This window comes from Mya arenaria, chromosome 11, assembly GCF_026914265.1.
Source record: "Mya arenaria isolate MELC-2E11 chromosome 11, ASM2691426v1".
Classification (NCBI taxonomy): Eukaryota; Metazoa; Mollusca; class Bivalvia; order Myida; family Myidae; genus Mya; species Mya arenaria.
Genome location: NC_069132.1, coordinates 42,675,159 through 42,697,617, shown reverse-complemented (window position 1 = coordinate 42,697,617; position 22,459 = coordinate 42,675,159). Strand labels below are relative to the sequence as shown.

General features: G+C 33.2%; 2 protein-coding genes across 3 annotated transcripts; both read left to right on the top strand.

The window, feature by feature from the left end:
• Positions 1–18: 18 nt before the first annotated feature.
• On the top strand, positions 19–14,415 carry LOC128207826 (deubiquitinase DESI2-like). 2 transcript variants are annotated; one of them, XM_052910978.1, is made up of 6 exons: positions 19–122; positions 1,824–1,950; positions 2,520–2,592; positions 2,869–2,962; positions 3,376–3,517; positions 5,003–14,415. In XM_052910978.1, the coding sequence occupies exons 2-6, from the start codon at positions 1,912–1,914 to the stop codon at positions 5,285–5,287; spliced, it is 633 nt and encodes a 210-aa protein (XP_052766938.1). In that variant the 5' UTR covers positions 19–122; positions 1,824–1,911; the 3' UTR covers positions 5,288–14,415. The 2 variants fall into 2 exon arrangements, with proteins under 2 accessions (XP_052766938.1, XP_052766936.1); XM_052910976.1 differs by lacking the exon at positions 19–122 and adding an exon at positions 296–340.
• A 1,584-nt stretch (positions 14,416–15,999) lies between these two features.
• LOC128208554 (uncharacterized) lies at positions 16,000–18,210 on the top strand. The gene is made up of 2 exons (XM_052912111.1): positions 16,000–16,409; positions 16,800–18,210. Exons 1-2 carry the CDS (start codon positions 16,108–16,110, stop codon positions 18,208–18,210), a joined length of 1,713 nt encoding a protein of 570 aa, XP_052768071.1. The 5' UTR covers positions 16,000–16,107.
• Positions 18,211–22,459: the final 4,249 nt, after the last annotated feature.

Here is a 22,459-nt window from a genome sequence, read left to right as displayed (position 1 = left end):
ATTAAATCAAGCCCGGAACACAAACATCAATGACGTATTACTCACTTCCGGGTTCATTAATGAAAAATATATGTATCATTTTTGCAATTTTCTTCATAACTAGTGATTGCTGTTTGTTAAAGGTAACCTTTTGGTTGTTTTTAATTTGTGAAATACCCACCTTATAGTAATAATATTAACGGTTACATTCGAAATATAATAGTTTCATTATATATGATATACTGACAACTCCCACAATATTGAGAAATAAATATTACTCATCATTTACTAGGTGATACTTTTCAAGTACAAGTGGTGGATCTAGATTCCAATATGTGATCTAGGAACATGAGTCTTGTAGGTATGGCACTTTCCCATATTACAAATACAAGCCAGGAGTCTTTTAGCGATGTTTGGTCATTTTCAGTCTGAAATTCAGACTATTGCCCATATGTTTTGTTCACTCAATGGTTAATTCAACACAGTAATATGCCCCTTTTGGTCCATATTTTAACAATATCTAATTCACCTCTGACAAGATTATCTCGTAAGGCCCGCCCTTGAAGAGGGCCATACAGTACACCCCACTTTCCGTTTCCCTTCGCGGATTTTCGATTATGCTGCCAACACAATGAATTTATCAACTGTCTGCGTTCCTCGGAGTTTGAATTTAAGGCCCTCTGAGGGTGATCAGTCAACCGAAGAATTACAAACATGAAGTTCCTCTAAGGGGTAAACTCCAGAAAACTCTGCGGACACTTGATAAGAATCTATGCTAAAGTTGTTTTTTTTTTATTAAAAATTTCAATCGATTATGACGGCTCCAGTAAATTGCTAATATTCTTTTTCCTCTGCCCATTTTGCTTATCAAAAGAATTTTGCTTATCAAAAGAACGCAGTCATATTTCACTATTTGCACATGCATCTTATAAACATGTTTGTGCTAATGACTGAATTCATTAATAAACACATTTCACCCGAAAAAGGCTAGGTTACTTGTTACAAATTTTCGGAAAATCAGGAGGTCAAACATGTGTTCAAAGTTCAGAGTGCATGGTTGAAGGCCTTCTTGCCTCGTTTTCTGTTGAAAACTCCCTAAAACGTCATAGCTATTTTTAACCACCAATAATAAATAGTATATTTTATGTATTGTATTGATCATGCGTGTGACGTCAGAGGTCATGGTTCAGAATCGTGTGAAATGTCGGCTGTTTTATGATGCAATACAATGAGTGGCAATACATCAATGATTCAATGTTTACTATTATGAAGTCCAGACAATATTCAATTGGCGTTTACAGACACAAATACAAATTAAACACTGGTAAGAATCTTGCACGATTTACAATGTACATAAGCATAAAATCAAATAACTTCTTAACAAGAATGATTTCTTGCTTATCTGATTAGACGCAGAGTCCTGCCCTGGGGTCATAAAATTGGACGATTTCCAATGCTATCATTCATATTATACTCGGCGGTAAACCAGCCACTCGGTGGAACTCGGTGGGATGTTAGCGAGGGCAACAGTTTTACCCTCGGAGGAAGTTCGCAATTATCAACTTTATTCCTCCGAGTGAGCGAGGAAAGTGGGTCTTACTTGTTGAGTGTACTGTAGGTGATTCACATTATGGGCAGTATTTGAATTGGGACCGTAAGGTCTGTTATACCACATGAATTGTTTTTATTTTCATCAACAAATGATATTTCTAGGATATGCCTTTCTCTTTTTGGAACCACTAATGAAAAATATGAATGAATGTCTCCAGTTTAATCAAATTATGAAATATCCTACACATTTTTGTTTGTTCCTTGTCTGATTTTGATGCATGTTCATTTTCCAGTGCCTGCAAACATGATTTGACAAGTACATCAAGGTTGATCCTACCAAGCATTGTGTTTTGTTGAAGCTAATCATAGACAAGTGCAAAGATGGCCAGGGAACCTGTTGTCCTTAACATCTATGACATGGTGATAAGAATGAATTATAATCTATATTTCAATTTAACTTCAAGTCATTTAATGTTGATCTATCTTGTGAGCCATATTCAGTAAAGCCTAAAAAATATTTCTGTTTCAGCTTACCTGACCCTAGAAAAAATGTGTAAAAAAATTTTAATTTGTTTTAATTGTGTGGTTTGATATGTTGTTGAAAAAGCTTTATACTAAAAACTTTTACGCCATTCTCCAATGGTGACAATATCTTTCTAACAGAAACCCTGATATATATTTTTTCAATCCTGTACCTACCGGGTACCTTTTTTGGACAAAATGTAACACTCATCACACAAGATAGGTTTATGAACTAATTTACAACTTTGTATGTGCTTGCTTTTTCAAGTGCTGAACAGCATACAAAATATTGTAGCATACATATTATAAGACTTAAGCTACTCATTGTGTAAAAAGGCTTTTCAAATTTCAATTGTGTTTTGAGTGATTATATTAAGTGTTTTTCATGAACGAGTTATAATTATGAATTACAACATGTATACTCTTAGAGAAATGATGTGAAACCCAGCTTGTATCTTCTGTTGTAGTACTGGATAAATGAGTACACGTCTCATGTAGGAGTCGGTGTCTATCATTCAGGGTTGTGTATATATGGAACAGGTTTGACCTTTTTCTTTTATAGTTTAAGGTAAATCTTAGGGATACCATTTGAAAGAGTTGCACTGTTCAATTATTATTAAGATGTATTTTTGAAAGTTAAAAGTTAAAAAGCATGAAAAGCAATCTAACTTGTGCCAATGAGAGTGATTAATATAAGTTGCAATAGCTTATTTCACAATCGTTGTAAAATTAAATTATTTTAAACTAAACTAACTTGTGATTCAGATGTATCAGAAGGAAGAAGAGCTAGCCTTGATATTATTTTTTTATTTGCAGAGTACGCCTATGGTGGCCATCCATTCCCAGTATCAGGAGTGTTTGAGATCCTGCCCAAAGATGCTGAAGATCTTGGTGAACAATTCAAGTTTAAGTAAGTACTGGCTATTAAAGAGGCAGACTATAATGCAAAAACCCTTTCTTATATTAATGCATTATTATGTTTATCTCATATGACTGTGATAATCAAAACAAAAAAAGCATATAATAATATAGTATTAGCGTTAAGCCTGTGGTTTTCAGTTTATAGCTAAATGTATGTGGCCACAAATTCTCAAGTTAATATTTTTTTCTTTGTATCTGGCTACATTCAACCACAACGTAATAGTCATCATGTATTTTAGAAGGTTTTAAAGCCTTGCAATTTGTCTGTTTCTACCGATTCTGACCATGTCAGAATGATTTTAGTAACAGAAAATGGCTAAAAAATTAGTGCAATTGGTTTTAAATTTTAACCATTACTTGATAGTGTTCATAAATGCAACATAAGATGATAATTTTCTTCAGGGAATCAATAATTTTGGGCTCAACTGACTTTACCATGGATGAAGTGACCAAGATCGTTGAAGAACTGGGCAAACAGTTCAAGGGAGACCAGTATCATCTCCTCAACAAGAACTGCAACCATTTCTCCGCTGAACTCTCCAAGGTGGTTATTGTTATCAAATTGTTTTATGTCTTCTGAGCCAATAAGCTCGACTGTTCAAAGAATATATAGAGCAAAAGTACTCACCATAGCGTTGGCGTCTGCATCACACCTTGATTAAGGTTTTGCTTGTAAGCTCCTTTATGTCGAAGAACTGCAACCATTTCTCCTCTGAACTCACAAAGTTGATTATTGATAATTGTAGGATTGTTTTATGTAGGCTGTGCTTTTTTGTAATGATGATTCAAATGACAACATGCAAATGTATCTGTTGGCCTGAAAATAAGGTCAAATTTTGACCCTTTCTCAGTCATAAAATGTTTCCTTTTTTTCTTAAACAATTGCACTCAATATTCATAGTCCTTAAAAAAAAGCTCAGAACAAGTCAGCTAGTATAGATATCTTTAAATGTAATGTTAATGTTTTGTAAGACAAAACTAGGTAACTATAAATGCATGTCCTAATCTGATTTAACGTCTTTTGATTTCAAAGTGTCCAAGTTAGGTAACTCTATATTGCATAAAATGCAAATTATGGCCCTTGATAATTTGACTTGGAAATTCTGGTTAAGGTTTTGCATGCAACAACATTTAAATCAATATCTCAGCAGATACACCATGTTTTGCACTGAAACTTTATTCAAGGGCTCCCAACCATCCAACCTTTGCAATTAATCAAGTTAGAAAAACTATATAGAGCATATAATATAAATTTTGCCCCTTTCTTATTCTACATAGAAATTCTGATTAATGGTTTGCATGTAAGCCCATATAACTCAATAACTCTGCAACTACTTCATTTATTACATTCATTGAAACTTTATACATTACAATCAAGTATGATAACTCTATCTTGCATATAATGCAAATTTTGCTCCTTTATTTTTTACCAGTTAATCTGCATGTAATCTAATTTTATTGTGATCTATGCACGTTTCACGAAAACTTGCAATCCTAAAACTTAAAAGAGCAGCAGAAAAGTCGAGCACGCTGTCTCTGTGACAGCTCTTGTTTAATAACTATTTTACAAAACAAATTACTTTAATATCTTGGTTTAAGTGGGGAGAAAACCCACCCTGGTACAGTCAATGAAAACCGATAACTTTACCACTCAGCTACAAGGACTGATATTTTAACCTTTATCAAAGAAATTGATTATATCATCACATTATAATGGGATCAACCAATCATGCACCAATGCTTTTGCAAGTCACGTTGCTAACAATTTTCATAATTGTGGTCTTCAAAGACTTTATTTGAGCAAATATAAGTTGAAGGGTCCCAGCTATATTTTGGGTTAAACACTCCTTATCATTTGCCACACTTTATTTTGTGATAAAATTATTTTTCTTATAATAAAAGCATTTTCCAAACCATGAACGAGTCCCTTTAAGGAGCACTCTGTGTCAGTAGTCAGGCATATGGTATTGTACACAGTAATCAACATTGTATCAAGAAATAAATACCTTTTTATTTGTTTTACTATTAGGTCCTGTGCGGCAAGGAGCCACCTAGCTGGATAAACAGACTTGCGTACATGAGCTCATGTATCCCGTTTCTCGAGCGAGCCCTTCCCAAGGAGTGGCTCACCCCTGTCCCCCTCCAATCAGTAATTGACCCAGCTTCTGAGGCTCGGGTCGAAGCAGATGTCCATTTAGTGCAAAATGGAAGAAATCACCAGGCGCCGACATATTCACCACGATTATTTCGAGAGACGAGCCCCTACGGAAGCCCATCTCAAGGACATTTGGGGCGAGACCCTGGAGGGAGATAGTGATCTATGTTTTTCAAGATCTGTGGTGTTAGTAGCTAGTATGGGATATTTGGACCAGTACTCTATATGATTAGCTTGTCTGTTTTGGGGAGACAAAAGTCGAGGTAATGGGATAGCCTTGGTGTCGTTGTGGCACAAAAACTTTTAACCTTGGGCATAACTCAAAATATTGAGATATTCGATGAAACTTGGTACATGTGTTGGTAGAGACATAATGCACATGTAAAGCAAGGCCCATAACTCTGGCTTCAATAGAAGTCAAGTTATGTCCCTTTGTTGGCTGGAAAAAAAATGACAAATTGCGGCACTCTTGTTTTTTATACCAAAAGATTGAATCTCTTTTTCCCTGTTATAAGAATATAACTTTAATGATAAGGCAAAAGTTGGATATTGAAAAGATTCATAGTAATCTGGGCCCTAAAATTTTGATAAAAGCTATTGGAAACTTACCGTTATCTTTTCAAATATGTGCCTGGATCAATTAAGAATAAGATATGCACTTGTTTATAAAGGTATTAAAATCACCATGATTTCACAACAGTCAAAGGTTTACTGCCTCTGGTAATGAATCAAGAAGGCTATTTGTGCTTATGTTTGTAATTGTACTTGACTCAAGTTGTATTTGAATTGAGTTGCTCACAGGTTTCAGGAAGTATTATTAGGCATGGTAAAAACATTTGTTTGTTTTGGGTAGCATTCTCTCATTACTAAGCAGGATATTATGCCCCTGAAAGAGGACTTATTAAAATGGCAGCATATTAAAATGGCACTGTCCGTCTGCTTTTTCGTGTCCAGGCTGTAACTTGTCATGCAGGGAAGGATTTTTAAAGTTACCTGGCACATGTGTTCAGTACATAAAGACGACGTGTCACATGCAAGACCTAAGTCCCTACTTCAGAGGTCAAGGTCACATGTACAGGTTTATCATTATGGAATGCAGCTTATAAACATAATTATGCAGTATAGTTGGTCCTGTCCAACTTTGTCACAAAGGGATTTTGAAATAAATCGGCACAAGACATTTCAGGTGCAAAACCCATTTTTATTACTGCTTAATTCATCACTCCACCACACTTGATGTCAACCATCATTGGGGTCGGCTTTTGCTTATTAAAGTTTATGATAGCTCTTCCTGAAAGTAGGCATACTAGTTATTGCATAATTCTTTGAACCGGATGCCACTTCAGGGGCATTCATCACTTACTGTGACAGCTCTTGTTCTTAATATTTATATATTTTGGTAAATGTAGTTTTGCATTGCCTACAGGTTTGATATTTCATTTCTTTAATGTAACTCACCATGTTTGAATCAAATGATGTCTGATTCTGAAAGCCCAATCTTGATTTGACAGTGGAATTTCAACAGCCAATCAAATAAGGCCTTACAAAAGATCATCTTGATCGATCAATATCGACTGGGTGCTTTTGATTTTATTGAACATAGAAAACTTCCATTTAGGCTTACTCCTCTTTGAAACTCTTAGTTTGCTTACAAATAAATTTATAACCTTAGAAATAGAAAAATATGAAGGGTCAGGTCATCCGAAACAAACAAAGTTTTTTTCTATGCCTTACTATAAGATGCAAGTTTGCAAGTTATTAGATTATATAAAGCTTGCATTTGTGGAATTTTAGATTTACCTGATTAGAATATTGTATGTGTTTAAAGCCACTCTTTCGGCTTTTGTCGAGTATATTTGTTTATTTTTTTTTTAATTACAAAAAATACTGGTTGCATGCAACTAATTAACCACTACCTAATAGCAAAAAGTTATCACTTAAGATAAACCATCCATCATTAATACAAAAATTGCTACTGGTTTAAGTTTCATTTAAAAGTTACAAAATGTTCACTGTGTGAATATTTTTAAATGATTTCTTTTCATTGAGAGCCATTTTTTTATATAGACCTTAGGGCTATTCCATTTAAACATGTAACCCCCGGGGGAAGGCACTTTTAATTTATACCACCCCACAACAGAAGCAGATTTTGGGTCCAAATTAGCAAAAAAAAGACACCCACCAATATACTATTTAAAATGTCTTTCCCCTGTGGGTTATATTTTTTTTACTAGAATAGCTCTTATGTTATTTAGAAATGTATATTTTCGTTTGTTTTATTATCTCCCTTTAATATATCTTATCATGATAGTAGCATCATAATGGTGTTTTTCAAAATTGTAAACCATGCAAAAATAATATAATGGTATATCAATATAAATTAATTAAGCATATTAATTATTTTTTACCACTGGTCTTGTCCCTGTAGATTTCATTGTAATAATGTTATGTTCCTCAGCAGGTAGTACACTTTTTACCTAATGATGGATGGCTTGCCTTAATATCTAAAATGCATTAACACATATTTTCATCCTTATGATGGATGGCTTAACTTTACCTGTAAAACATAAACAGAATCATTTGAATGTTGTCAACTTTTGCAGCAATATAATCTTAAATTCAGTAAAATGTGTTAAAAATAACACTATCAATTTCTCAGTTGCCCAGTGGTAAAAACCTTGACTAACAATCCAGAGGTTCCTGCTGCTGTTCTTTACTTATTTAATTCTTTCTTTTTTTCTATTTTCTTTGTTATTTTAAGAATTTTAAAATTTCTTAAATTTTATACTTTTGTACATGTATTTCAAAGTTTTCGAAAATATTTTTTGTTTGGCTAACTTCAAAACCACAGCTAAAGGGTCTTTTTAAAGGCTGTATTTGGTAAATTAATTTTGATATGTGATAGTGCTACATGTATACAGAAATTGAAAATTTCTGTTACGTTAAATTGACTAAAATTATTGGAATTATTTTGCCGTTATCTGCATTATAATCATATATGCATAATACGTATGTCATGTTTTTGTAATAAAAAATGGGTTCACTAAACTGACTAAAAATAATGGAGCAGATAATCTGCATTTTAATCATAAAAATGCATATAATGTATCTCATGTTTTCTGTAAATATACATGAATTCATTGTATAAAAAAAGATGCATAAAGAGACTGATATTATTTCATTGTGCATTTTGAAAAAGAACCTAATTTTGTATGACTATTGTATGTTTTAAATATTTTTTATTGGTTTGATATGTCAATATTATGTAAGAAACCAAAGATCCATCAACTATTATCATTTAATCGCCTTTTCAAATCAATATTACCTCGTAGTAATTATATTGATTTTAAAGAAATTACTGGCTTTGTCAGCTTAGACATTAGTTTTCCTTTCCAAACAAAGTGGAAAAAAGTGTTTAATTTAAGTTGTGAATAGTTCAGAACTTCGTTTTAGCAGAACTTTATTTAAGTTAACAATGTTTTTAACATCATCGTTGTAAACTTTCATTTCTCTACTACTATTGCACTTTCATAGACACATTTCTTATCTGCAATATTTCTAGCATGGCTGGAGAGAACTTTTAGCTGTACCTGTCATAAATATCATAAATTCATCATTTTAAGTTAACAACACAGCTGTTAACAACGTTGTTACCTTAAACAAAGTTCTGAACAATCAGCCCTATATCTAACTGACTTCTTGTACTTACAATAATTTGATGAACACACATTGACAAGATGGCCTCTCTGTTCCTACAAACCTTTAATGTACAATGTATAAGGCTTTGTTCGCTCAACGACCTTGCCCTTTGTAGACTGGCTATTTAAGGTATACGATGTACAATTACATGCTTTTGAGATGCCTGGTGACCAAATATTATTTTGGTATCATTTGAAATGGCTTTATGAGCGAAGTAAGATTTTGTGCCAAAAGAAGATAAGAAAATAAGACAAATATTAATTTGGTATCACTTGAAAGGGTTTTATGAATATTGTGATAAAAAGATCTAAACAATATTGTATAACAAAGAAGCTTTTTTGGCCATAAAGGTTGCAAAATAGCTTTGATTTAAGTGAAAATAAAGAAAAATATCTGCAATTAATTGATCAATACTGTTTTTTTTCAATCATTTTTAAGCAAATATCAACATATATGGGGTTTCAAGGCATCAAAGTTAAACAATATGGCTGATGGCATGTTTTTTATGAAAAGCTTATTTGTATATCCGACACCTTATATAATCATTTTGGTAATTTATTTTTGTGAAGAAAAAATGTTAAAAATCTTTTTAAAGGGGCATAATATAGGTTTACACTTAATGGATGATTTTTTGTTATTATTTCATCTGTACACAACCATATGCTTTTTTGTTTTGATCTTTTAAGTCGAATGAGTTAAAAATAGTAATGCATTAAAAAATGTTTGCATCTATTAAGTGTAAACCTATATGTGTGCCCTTTTAAAGCTGTACATAAAGATGTATATAATTGTTATGAGGGTTTGTTACATATGGTAGAGTTTGTATGATGGACACTTACCGTGCCAAATTTGGTTGAAATTTGTCTGGAAAAAGAAAATATTTGGTGCTGTTTGAAGAGTTTTATGTCATTGCTGTAACTTTTATGGTGTTAAGTTATCATGTTAACAGTATAACTGTATCTTGTTTAAATGTTGTGAGGTTTTCATGAATGTCTGCATATCCATCAGGACGCAAGTTTTATACCAAGCTAAATATTACTTTACATTTGTTTACCAATGGCACACTACTCATTTTCATAAGTGCATCCTTTGGGACTCCGTCATTTAGTATTGACCTATTTGTTTTACAGCCACTGTGAAACATGAAATAATAACCATGCATCCTGATAAAGCTTCTTGATGTGTCCATCCACTTTCATAGGTTTAAAGGTTATTAGTTTTAAAAGGAAAAAAAAATTTAAAGTGAAAATTTTTAACTTGAAATTTTCAAAAAAAATTAACAACAAATATTTTAAAACCTCTCTATTTCTCATAAAATTTATTGATATTCATTTATTAGCTTGACCTTTTTCATGCTTTATTTTTCATACTTTGGGTCTAAAAACATTATTAGTTTTCTCAAAATTCCACTTTTTTGGCCCAGTTCATTGATTTTTTTCGCTAAGATGCTCTTTGAATATGACCCAGGGGCTAATATATTTCTGAGAGTCCCTAGCACAGCTATGCACATAGATTAATGAAAAACAATGCCTTCTGCTGATGCGCATGTTGAATATTAACAAGTCCCTAGGATTAAACAATGCGTACAGGACTACCGATGAAAAGTAAAATGAATTACTTTAATGTTTTCGGACAAAGTAATTGTGAAAAAAAGATTTAACAAAATTAAAGTCATCTTCAGTATATGATTTTTTATTCATGTTACAAACATTGAATTATTTATTATAAACATTTTATTTGTTTATTGTTGTTTAATAGCCATAATATTTATGTAGTGTTTATATTTAGTTTAAAGTTGTGCATTGGCTGTTGTGTCCAGTGAAATGCTCACGCAACAACATTTATCACCTCATGTTTTGAGAGTTCTGAGTACCAAGGTATCCAACCAACAAATGAAGCTTGTTCACTGATAATTCCATTCACCTAAATGTTGAATTTCAATGCCTGACATACTCATGTCCTTGAGTATAATTTTTTTAATGAGTATTATCAAGCTATAACAGACAATTTTTGCTCTTATTTCAACTGAAAGAAGACAAAAAATGATCTATTTTTCAACCTTTGGAGGCCAAAATAACCTGGTTTGATATACTGGTTTTAGCTTTAGTATTTTTATAACATTTTAGTTTCCTTCATACAAAAGCCTTTCAAATGATATCAAAATAATATTCAGTCAAATGGCATCCACAATTAAGTTGTTTGTGGGTCAAATACCTTAAGTTAAGTTTTAATTTGTCTTCATTTTGAATCCTCGGCACTCCCAACATTTTCCTAATCTATATAATAACATATAGGTTATGAATACGCTGCGATGCTGAGGATGCAGATAAAGATAAAATTGATGTTATGTCGTAGCCTTGGTGTTGGCGCGGGTGATGGCATTGTGCGTAAACTTGGCCATAAGTCTAAAAGACATTCACGAAAACTTGATACATATGATCACTACCACACTATGTACAGCAAATGTGTAGCAAATCCCATAACTCTTACTTCATTAATTGAATTATTCCCCTTGATTGACTGAAAAAAACTAAAATAGACAAGTGCTTGCACCCAAATGTGTTGCTCTTCTTTGAGGTAATGTTGTTATGCTGTTATTAAGATTTACATTCTGAGAATTATCTAACACTAAAATGTATAAAGATTAAGTTTTTCTTGCACTCACCATGAAGTATTGTACCTATATGATGCAGAATTAACGTTACATGTAACATTTGAAAGCATTGTTTTAATGCCATGTCATTCAGCATCCAGTCGTATAAAACTTGATTAGGTTGTCCACAGGTTATCTTTATGCTAATATGCATATTTAAATTATTTGACTGGTTAATGGTAATGTTTGGATAAATATTGACCAATCAAAAACATTTTGGCTAACTTAAGCCTAACATAGAATCTTTATATGCTAATTTGCATATTTAAATGATTTGATTGGTTAATGGTAATGTTTGGATAAATATTGACCAATCAAAAACATTTTGGCTTACTTAAGCCAAGCAAAGAATTTATTCAGGTTATCTTTATGCCAATTTGCATATTTAAATGATTTGATTGGTTAATTGTAATGTTTGAATAAATATTGACCAATCAAAAACATTTTGGCTTACTTAAGCCAAACCAAGAAGTTAAACAGTTTTATACAGTCAGCTGCAGGTCAATATTAGGCGTATTTATCTTTAACTGCTGACAATAATTCATGGCATTTACATAGCTCTGTAAGCACCCTGTATTACATAATTATTGCTTTTAAAATATTGGTGTAGTGGTATCATTGTCTGTCTCTCAGCCAATTAAGGTTGTGGGTTTAAACCCCATCAAGGGAACTTTCTCTGGCTCTCAAAATGGACACCTGTACTTTGACCCAGGAAATGGATTCGAAAGCCATAATTCACATCTGTCGAAAGAATTGTTTTAACGGAAACGTTTATTCCTTCAACTACGATATATTCTGGCTTTTTACTGGCTTTTCCTGATTTTTATGGCAATTTAAAAAGTACCGTAGTGTTCATGTAAATAGTTAGGAATTATCATATTTGTAATATTAACTGAACATTTTAAGAGCATCCATTATGCTGATACAACATCAAGAAAAAATCATTTTTTTTGTACATACATACGGTAAATTGTATAGTTCATTTATTTTTTTAAAAATATTATAAATATTTTTCATTTTTGTGTCTGTCGTTGGGTTGATTGTGAACTTTGTTTAAGTCAACAACATACCGTAATTAACAACATCTTTGTTAATATTTAAACGGGAAATATTTGATAACGTGCACATATATTTAAATATATCAAGTACGGCTGAAACAGATGTTTCAAATCTTTTTAGAAATACTGCAGATCACATGTGTGTCCATTAAACTACCAGAGCAGTCAAGATTTGAAAGTTAGCAATGATGACGTTAACAACTTTGTTAACTTTAACAAAGATTTTAGAATCATGTTTTGAGATATCTATTGATAGGAGATGATCATTGTATTACTATTTATACAATTATAAAAAAGTAACAATTTTAATAGTTTTTTCACACCTTATATAATACATTGTAGTTACTCAGTATAGATACATTTTAACTGATGATACACTTGGGGGAAAAAGAAACATTGCTCCAGAAAATTTTGGTGCAGTTTCTTTTTCTATAAGTATAGTTTATTGAGAGTGTAAGAGTGAAGGGTGATATAACATAGCTGTATGCAGAGATTTAAAGTCAATTGAATGTGCAATAATAGTGTGAAACACTGATAAGGTCTTTTGCAAGAATTGTACCTAAATATTCAGTTTGGATTTTGGGATTTTGATTTTTACTTGTATGTAAAATAATACATTTTATTCTGACTGGTACATTTGATTTTGACTGGATATAATTATTACTTAGTTAAGATTAGATTATTACTTGGTTAAGATTATAATTATAACTTATATTATGGGTTCTTACTTGTATTAAGATCTTATTTTATGTTTTTGAAATTGTATATAAATATTATTTAATAACTTTTATGATTGGTGCAAATTCAAAATGATTATATTTGTGTGTATGGCATTGTAAGTTTAAACATATTTATTTAAAATGATTGTAAAACAAGTGATTACAACATTATATTAATCACTCTTGTTACCACCTTGTTATGCGAGAGTGTGATCTTGTGTTATGTGGGAAACTGGAATCCCCGGAGGAAACCCACTTGTCTGCCTTGGTGACCACAAACTGAATTCAAATGTGCCCAGGCCGGGAATTTAACCCGGGTCGCCTTATTAGGGTGAGAAGCTCTAACCACTGCACTAACCGGACAAACTATACACATTTAACCCTTCAAATGATATTAAAATAATACAGGGTCACAAGACATTAACATTTCACACTATTGTCACCACTTAATCTCCAGCTAGGCCTAAATAGCAGGATGGGGCACTCGCTGCCCTTTTCCAGCACCCTGATGCCTTTTTACTACACACTACTGTGCCCTTTTTTTGCCAGAGTCAATTTTCAAAAATGAGAATAAAAATATTAATTTACATAATTTTGACTCTGAAGTAAAGATAATAGCTTTGGTATTCTATTAGTATTGGAAGTAGTCACAACACAATATGAATGTGACAATATATGACCCTTGCAAGTACCCCATTAAGGCTTATTCAATGGCCATCAAACGTGCCCTTTCTGACCCAGCACTCTGCCCTTTTCAAATTCTTGCCCGAGTTTTAGGTTGGTATTCAATGTTGATCTTAATTGGATTTAAGAACGATGTAGCTAATCGGATTTCTTGTTATTAATAACTGACCAATAGAGTGAATGAGGTCAATGATGTATGCCCATAAGGTTAACTTAAGTGAATATTGAATACCACCCATGATTGCACAACGGACACTTTAATGGGATTATGACATTATAATACTTTGTGCTTTCCACTGTACTGACCTTGTTAAGGATCAACATTTAACCTCATTTTCAAGCGAAACAGTTTTATCATTTTCATTGGTATTTATATATATATGGACTATTTTATGTATACAGATTTAAACACTGATGTTAGTGATGACATTTTTGTATCGTTTATGTAAAAATAAACCTACGTGAATGAATTCATCATAGCGTTGTCTTTTCATTCAATGTACAAGCTATAAATGTTTTATACAAGGCACCTATTTCATATAAGAGATAAGAACAAGACACATATCCCTCAGGCTTAAACATGACATGTATCCCATATAATGGGTTAAAATAATACACATCTAGCACATATAACAAATTTGAACAATACACATATCCCTCGTAATAGCTTAATACAAGACACATATCCCATACAACAGGTTTACACAATTAACATATCCCATATAACAAGTTTAAACAATGAACATAACCCATATTACAGATTTAAACAAGACACACGTCTCATATATAACATATTTAAACAATGAACATATCCCACATAACATATTTTAACAAGACACATGTCTCGTATAAAAGGTTTCAACAATACACATATCCCATACAAGGAGTTTAATTAATATACATATCTCACATAATTATCAGGTTTAACTTATACTCATTTTACATAAAACAGGTTTAAATAAGATAATAAACAAATAAAGGTTTAAACAATACACATATTCAATATAACTGCTTTAAACGAGACATTTATCCCATATAACAGGTTTGAACAAGACACTTTTCCCATATTACAGTTTTAACGAGGCGCTTACTCTTATTACATGTTTAAACGAGACGCTTCTATCATATAACAGGTTTAAGCGATCCATTATCCTTTATATCAGGTTTACACGAGACACTTATCCGATTTTATAGGTTTAAACGAAACACTAATCCCTTACATCAGGTTTTAACGAGACACATATCCCGTATAGCCTATATAACAATATTAGACCGCTAAATTATTATAGATACTTTTGAAACGGGACATATGGACAACCCTGCGGCGTCCACAGTTTTGTTCTGCTTTTACTTAAGCAAATGTACACCAATCATCACTAAACATGGTCATAATTTTTATGTTCTCGTTCAAATTCCAAATATAGCCGGAAAGCTTCAGATTTATGGCCCTTGCATTAACAAAAGAATACTAAATTGTAAGTGTCCGTTCCCTAACCTTGGCACATATATATGAACCAAGCAGCTTTGCCATAGTAGACCATACAGCTGTCGTTACGCCGTATACAGCTTGTAAACGCCGGATACATACGCGGGAGCTGTATACGTTGACTTTGAAACAGTATACAGCTTAGCTAGCTTACACCGACAACAGCTCACCGTAAGCTGTGCTCGTCAAGATGCTGCATATTACATGACTATGGAAGAGTAATATTGTGTAAACATCGTAAGCTGTACACGTCAAGATGCTGCATATTACATGGCTATGGAAGAGTAATATTGTATATACCAGGGGGAATCCAGGGTTTGACCTTAGAGCTAACGGGGCGTAACCTTTTAACTTGCGCCCCTTCCTCAGATCCGATATTTATTTGGTTTAAAGTGTTGGCAGGTAGGTTTGTTGGAAATACCCCAAGAAAAAAAACAACACTTCATAGTCCGAACAGAAAAACGTAGGACTACACCTGTTATGATAGCAATTAATTTATCTTGGCTGTCACAAGTGTTGGAAGGTTTTTTATACTTCCTGGTAGCAAAGGTTTGTGGGATATGATAAGTGGCAATGCGATCAATACACACTGTTTAATATTGAGCAACACTTAAAATGTGTAAAATATTTTAAAACATAAAAGGGCAGTTCGTGTGGACTATATAAAATATTGAAATAGAATGGCTTCAAAACACAGGACATCATACAAAGACTCACTGTTAAATGCCTCAGATGAGATACATGACTTTTCCTGCTCTGTGTGTAAGGATGACCATCTCAACACCGAGGCTAAATATTTCTGTGGGAACTGCTCCAAATATTATTGCGACAAGTGCCTGACATTACATGCAAAACTCCTCAAAGAACATATTGTGTTGGGTCGTAAGGATGTGGACAAGTGGGTGGGGCAGGGAGACGCCCTGATAACCTGTGACCTTCACCCTTCAAAGATCTTGGAACTGCATTGTGAAGACCACGCTGAGTTGTGTTGTAATCTCTGTGTATCATTAAACCACAGGTTTTCAAATGTATTACTATCAATACGCCTTTAAGTAATATGATCTGATTAATGCTCTTATTTCTTATGTTCTTTATAACAGGAACAAGCAAAGCATACTTAATCTTTGTTGGTATCAATATTGTACTATTTTTTTTTCCTTTCAAAGAAACCTCAAATATAATGATGATAACCCAGGTTTAAGGAAGTAATTTGGCAAAATTAAATATGATATTGTTTCACTTAAGATATTTAGAGGCCGAATTATGTTGATGTGTTGATTTTCTGTTAATAGATTTAAACATGGAATTTAAAGCATGTAGCAAAACACATGATAAGCCTGAATTTTAACAGATGCCTTTTCATTTGAAACAGAATGTGCCGAAGCATCAGTTTGATAGCGGACTTAGCCAGTGGAATACACAAGATGGACGACTTTAAGCAACTTTCTGCCAAAGTAACTAAGGTATTGGCAAGCCTTAACAAAATCGTTGAGGCCAGAAAGAATAACCAGAACACGCTGCAGGCTTCAGGCAAATCTATCCTGACTACGATCGACAACCTAAGGAAGACACTGAACCAGTTGCTAGATGAGATTGAGAAAAAGACAGTGGAAGCAATGGACAGTGTCATGTCTGACCTGAATGGGTCAATACAGATGGATATTGACCAGTGCGACAATCTACATGACCAGCTTAAGGCCTTACTGGACACAATCCAGGCCCAGGGTGAAAACAACGAGTCCATTTCCTACATTGGGTACACAAAAGGCCAGGAAAAGATTGCAGAGGTCAACAGCCTGCTTAAGCAGATGTCGACCAGACCAGAGGCGACTATCACATTCCAGCCTGACACACAAGCTGAACAATTACTGTCTAAACTAAAGACACTGGGATACATCCAGTGGTATCCTTACAGACAGTTTCAAAATAATCCGGCTGGCGTGACATCACCTAGAGAAGTCAAAAGTTGGTTTGAAATATCTCAAGTTTTTAAGGTACAAGGGACAGAAACATTCAATATAAAATTGAACGCATATAAAAGGCCCTGCAATATAACTGGTATTACAGAACTTCCAGGAGGAAAGATTGTTCTTGTAGACAATTACAATTGTGAGGCAAAGGTGCTAAACAGCATGTACAAGGTCACATCCCACTGTGATCTACCGGAGTTTCCATGGGACATCTGCCACATCTCAAATGAATTAGTGGCTGTATCAGTAAGCTCTAAATCTGGCAGATATGAAGTCCACTTCCTCACGATGTCCTCTGACACAATCGAGATGACCAGTATATTAACAGTTGACCATCCCTGTGTTTCCATCCGGCACCACCAGGGTCAGCTGTATGTAAGCTCCGAAAATGCCCTGTACCTCTACACCACAGCTGGCAGACTGGTTAAAAAGATATACGAATCCACATCTAGGCAATGCACAGTGAGCAGCTTTGCCTTGAGCACATATGGAAGTAAGATCTACATAGCTGACCCCAGCCGCAATACAATTGTCACTATTGACAACACGGGCAACATTCTGGCCACATTGCAAGACCCTGACATTAAGATGCCTAGTTCTGCACACGTAAGTGAGTGTGGACATGTGTTTGTGTGCGCATATGGCACAGACACTGTGTTGCAGATTGACCAAGAAGGCAAACAGAAGCTTGCCACACTGGTCAAGAAGAGAGACGGCATCCACGAGCCACAGACAGCCTGGTACAGCACCCGCACTAGTAGGCTTATTGTGGGAGGAAAACAGGATGACATTCTGGTGGCAGAACTCCAGTAGTGAGAGAAAGGAAAATAATGTAGAACACTTATTTGACGAAGTAAACATGGATATGTGGTGAAATGAAACCATTAAAAAACTTAATCAATACAACACATTTACAAACATATTACCTTTCAATATGTTTCAATTTTACCGTTCTGTATATATCGCATAATATATCTGATTTATTATAGAAGATTTTAATGTACATGTACATATATGAACATAATTTTATATGCCCAGAAAAAAGTTTAATCAGTACCTAAACCTTATAATAATTTTTGTAGATAAAAATATAAATTTAAACCAATTGACTTACCACATAGTGTATTTAATATCCAAAATTTGTTAACAATATAAACAGAAAATACAAACTAATTCCAGTATTTTACACTAAAGTTAATATCTCGTGTGACCACCCCTTGTCTCCACTGCAGATACACGCCGATGTATCATACTGTTTTTAGTGTTCTTAAAACATGAAGTGGTGCACCCATTCATTCCTCGTGCAAAGCCTGCTCAGGGTCCATCACATTGTTGACGTCATGTCTGTTAAGTTCCTTACGTCCTAGGTAGTCCAACACATAATCGATCAGTAGGTAGACAATCAAGCTTAAATGGATTCTCAGGCTGCCAAAATGGATACCAGTACTGGTTTCTACCCAGGAAATGGATGCGAAATTGATTCTAAACAGCTAAATAAATCTGTCCTGATTATTGAGCTTAAATGAATTGTAAACATTGGTTTAAACTGAAATGTTTAATTACTTAAAAGTGACAGTCTTATTCAAAATCAATACATACACATGAATAACAAACATCAATTTGGACTGATTAACCTTTAACTACTTACTAAATAATGCATTTATTGAAGCTATTAATTACTGATAACAAGATTGTAACCATGTATTTAATAGCAGAAAACGCAAAAATATTAAATGATTGGTGAATGCTAAAAGATTAACTGTGGTCTACTATAGTCTTATAAGGTAGAAATACTGTGTTTTATACTGTTATACTCAATTACGAAAAAAGTACATTAAACGTTTGTATTATGTTAATCCATCTGTATATAAGTTCCATTATATGCTTACTTCAACTGATAGGTTGGAGGTTATAAATGTTTGTAAATATATGAAAGAGGCATTTGTTATTAGAAATACATTAATTAACATTGTGACTTAACTTTATGCAGTTTTTTTCCTCACTGCCTATGTTAAAAATTGATCTATATACTATTTATTACTCATACATATTAGGTTTGATTGAATGAATTTATTTAATTAGTTCTTTTGATCTATAGTCTATTTATTATTCATAAATATTAGTTTTACTGTTTGAAGTCATGAAATTATTTCTTTTGAAAAATTATAATGTTTAGACACGTGTCATTGATTTGTGTATACTATTATGTATTAAGACAATATACTATTGTATAAGTCTAATAAACTGTCTGTTCTGTTCTGTTCTGTTTATGCTCATTTCATTCAAATTAAACTCGGTAACCTTCATAAAAAACATTGTTTTTCGACATTTCATTCATCCTCTTTGGAATATTAAAACAATATTATTAATTGTGGTAAATCGTATTTGGAAGTAACTTGTGCATCTTTAACCACGTTATATTATGGTGTTTTATTTGCTATTTCTGATTATTATGGCAAGTTGAAAAGTACCTAAATGGAAACGTTTAATTACTTAAACATGATATATTATAGTGTTTTATTTGCTATTTCTGATTATTATGGCAAGTCGAAAAGTACCTAAACGGAAATGTTTAATTACTTTAACCACGATAGATTATGGTGTTTTATTTGCTATTTCTGATTATTTTGGCAATTTAAAAAGTACCGTAGTGTTCAAGTAAATAGTTAACAACGATTAAGTTAACAACTTTGTTAACGTTAACAAAGTTCTGAACAATTGTTAAAACGATTTTAGAATCCTGTTTTAAACAGTTCTAGAGATAGCAATTGGTGGGGGATGATCATTGTATTCATACAATTATAAAAAAGCAACATTTTAGCTCGACTATTCGAAGAATAAGGAGAGCTATCCTAGTCACCCGAGCGTCGGCGTCGGTGTCGGCGTAACCACTTATGTTAAAGTTTGCGTACCACCTCAAATATTTTCAAAGTCCATTGACATATGGCTTTGAAACTTTGCCCACTTATTAACCATCATGCCCCCAACCTGTACACAGAAGGAGGTAACTCTATCAAGGATTTTGACCAAATTATGCCTCTTTTTGTACTTAGAATTTACGTTAAAGTTTGCGTACCACCTCAAATATTTTCAAAGTCCATTGACATATGGCTTTGAAACTTTGCACGCTTGTTCACCATCATGCCCCCAACCTGTACACAGGAGGAGGTAACTCTATCAAGCATTTTGACAAAATAATGCCGCTTTTTTTACGTTAAAGTTTGCGTACCACCTCAAATATTTTCCAATTTAATTTATGTAAATATCTCTGACAGCACATCATGTATTGCATTGAAATCTAATCTAACAGTGATCCATGCATGTTTTGCGAAAACTTTTCAATCCATACACCGAAAAGCGGCGGAATAGTCGAGCGCGCTGTCTCTGTGACAGCTTTTGTTAATAGTTTTTCACACCTTATATAATAGTTACTCAGTATGGATACATTTTAACTGATGATTCACTTGGGGGAAAAAGAAACTGTGTTCAAGAAAATTACACATTTTTAAGTCGAACATTGAGCAAAACTTATCAATATTTCATAATTTGTCCACTATGCTCTCCTAATACTCTATGTACATGTATTAGGCGATGGTTCTATCATGACAGACAGACAGAAATATTTATTGTCTTAAACATGTTATTTAACAGTTTCTTGATAATATATAGAAAATATAAACACACATATATATATTCGGTATGTTCACAAAGATGCATGGCTTAAAAACAAAGAAAAGAGAATAGTAGAATAAGTGAGTTAAATTAAAGAAAAAAATAATGTATCAAAATGTTATTAGTTTTTGGTGCAGTTTCTTTTTCCGTAAGAATAGTATATAGAGAATGTAAGAATGAAGGGTGATATTACAGCTGTATGCAGATATTTAAAGTCATTTAAAATGTGCAATAATAGTGTGAAACACTGGTGCAGTCTTTCACAAGAATTGTACATAAATATTCAGTTTGTATTATTGGGTTTTGATTTAATAATGAATGTAAAATAATACATTTTATTCTGACTGGTACATTTTATTCTGACTGGATATAATTATTACTTGGTTAAGATTTGATTATTACTTGGTTAAGATATAATTATAACTTATATTCTGGGTACTTATTTGTATTAAGATATTATTTAATGTTTTTGAAATTGTATATAAATATTATTTGATAACGTTTTTGATTGGTGCAAATTCAAAATGATTATATTTGTGTGTATGGCATTGTAAGTTTAAACATATTTATTTAAAATGATTGTAAAACAAGTGATTACAACATTATATTAATCACTCTCGTTACCACGATGTTATGTGAGAATGTGGTCTTGTGTTATGGGGAAACCAGAGTCCCCGGAGAAAACCCACTTGTCCGGCTTGGTGACCACAAACCGAATTCAAATGCGCCCAGGCCGGGAATATAACCCGGGTCGCCTTATTTGGGTGAGAAGAGAGTGCACTAACCACTGCTCTAACCGGACAACCTATACACATTTAACCCTTCAATGATATTAAAAATATTCAGGGTCACAAGGCATGAACATTTCACACAATTGTCACCATTAAATCTCCTGGTAGGCCTAAATAGCAGGTTGGGGCTCCCCGCTACCCTTTTCCAGTACCCTGCTGCCTTTTTACTACACACTGCTGTTCTCTTTTGTTTGACATAATTAATTTTCAAAAATAAGAATAAAAAAATTAAGTTACATAATTTTGACCTTAAAGTAAAGATAAAATCTAAGGTATTCATAACAAACTATAAATGTTCAATGTAGTCACAGCACAATATGAATTGAACTTTGACCCTTGCAAGTACCCCATTAAGGCTCAATCAATGGCCATCAAACGTGCCCCCTCTGACCAAGCACTCTGCCCTTTTCAAATTCTTGCTGGAATTCTAGGTTGGTATTCAATGTTGATCTTAATTGGATTTAAGAACGATGTAGCTAATCGGATTTCTTGTTATTTATAACTGACCAATAGAGTGAATGAAGTCAATGATGTATGACATAAGGTTAACTTAAGTGAATATTGAATACCACCCATGATTGCACAACGGACACTTTAAT

Coding starts and splice junctions, on each gene's coding strand:
- LOC128207826 (XM_052910978.1), top strand. CDS start 1,912: ATGGCCAGGGAACCTGTTGTCCTTAACATCTATGACATG. Junction 1,951..2,519: donor TCCTTAACATCTATGACATG/GTGATAAGAATG, acceptor CTTCTGTTGTAG/TACTGGATAAATGAGTACAC. Junction 2,963..3,375: donor GGTGAACAATTCAAGTTTAA/GTAAGTACTGGC, acceptor AATTTTCTTCAG/GGAATCAATAATTTTGGGCT.
- LOC128208554 (XM_052912111.1), top strand. CDS start 16,108: ATGGCTTCAAAACACAGGACATCATACAAAGACTCACTGTTAAATGCC. Junction 16,410..16,799: donor CATTGTGAAGACCACGCTGA/GTTGTGTTGTAA, acceptor CATTTGAAACAG/AATGTGCCGAAGCATCAGTT.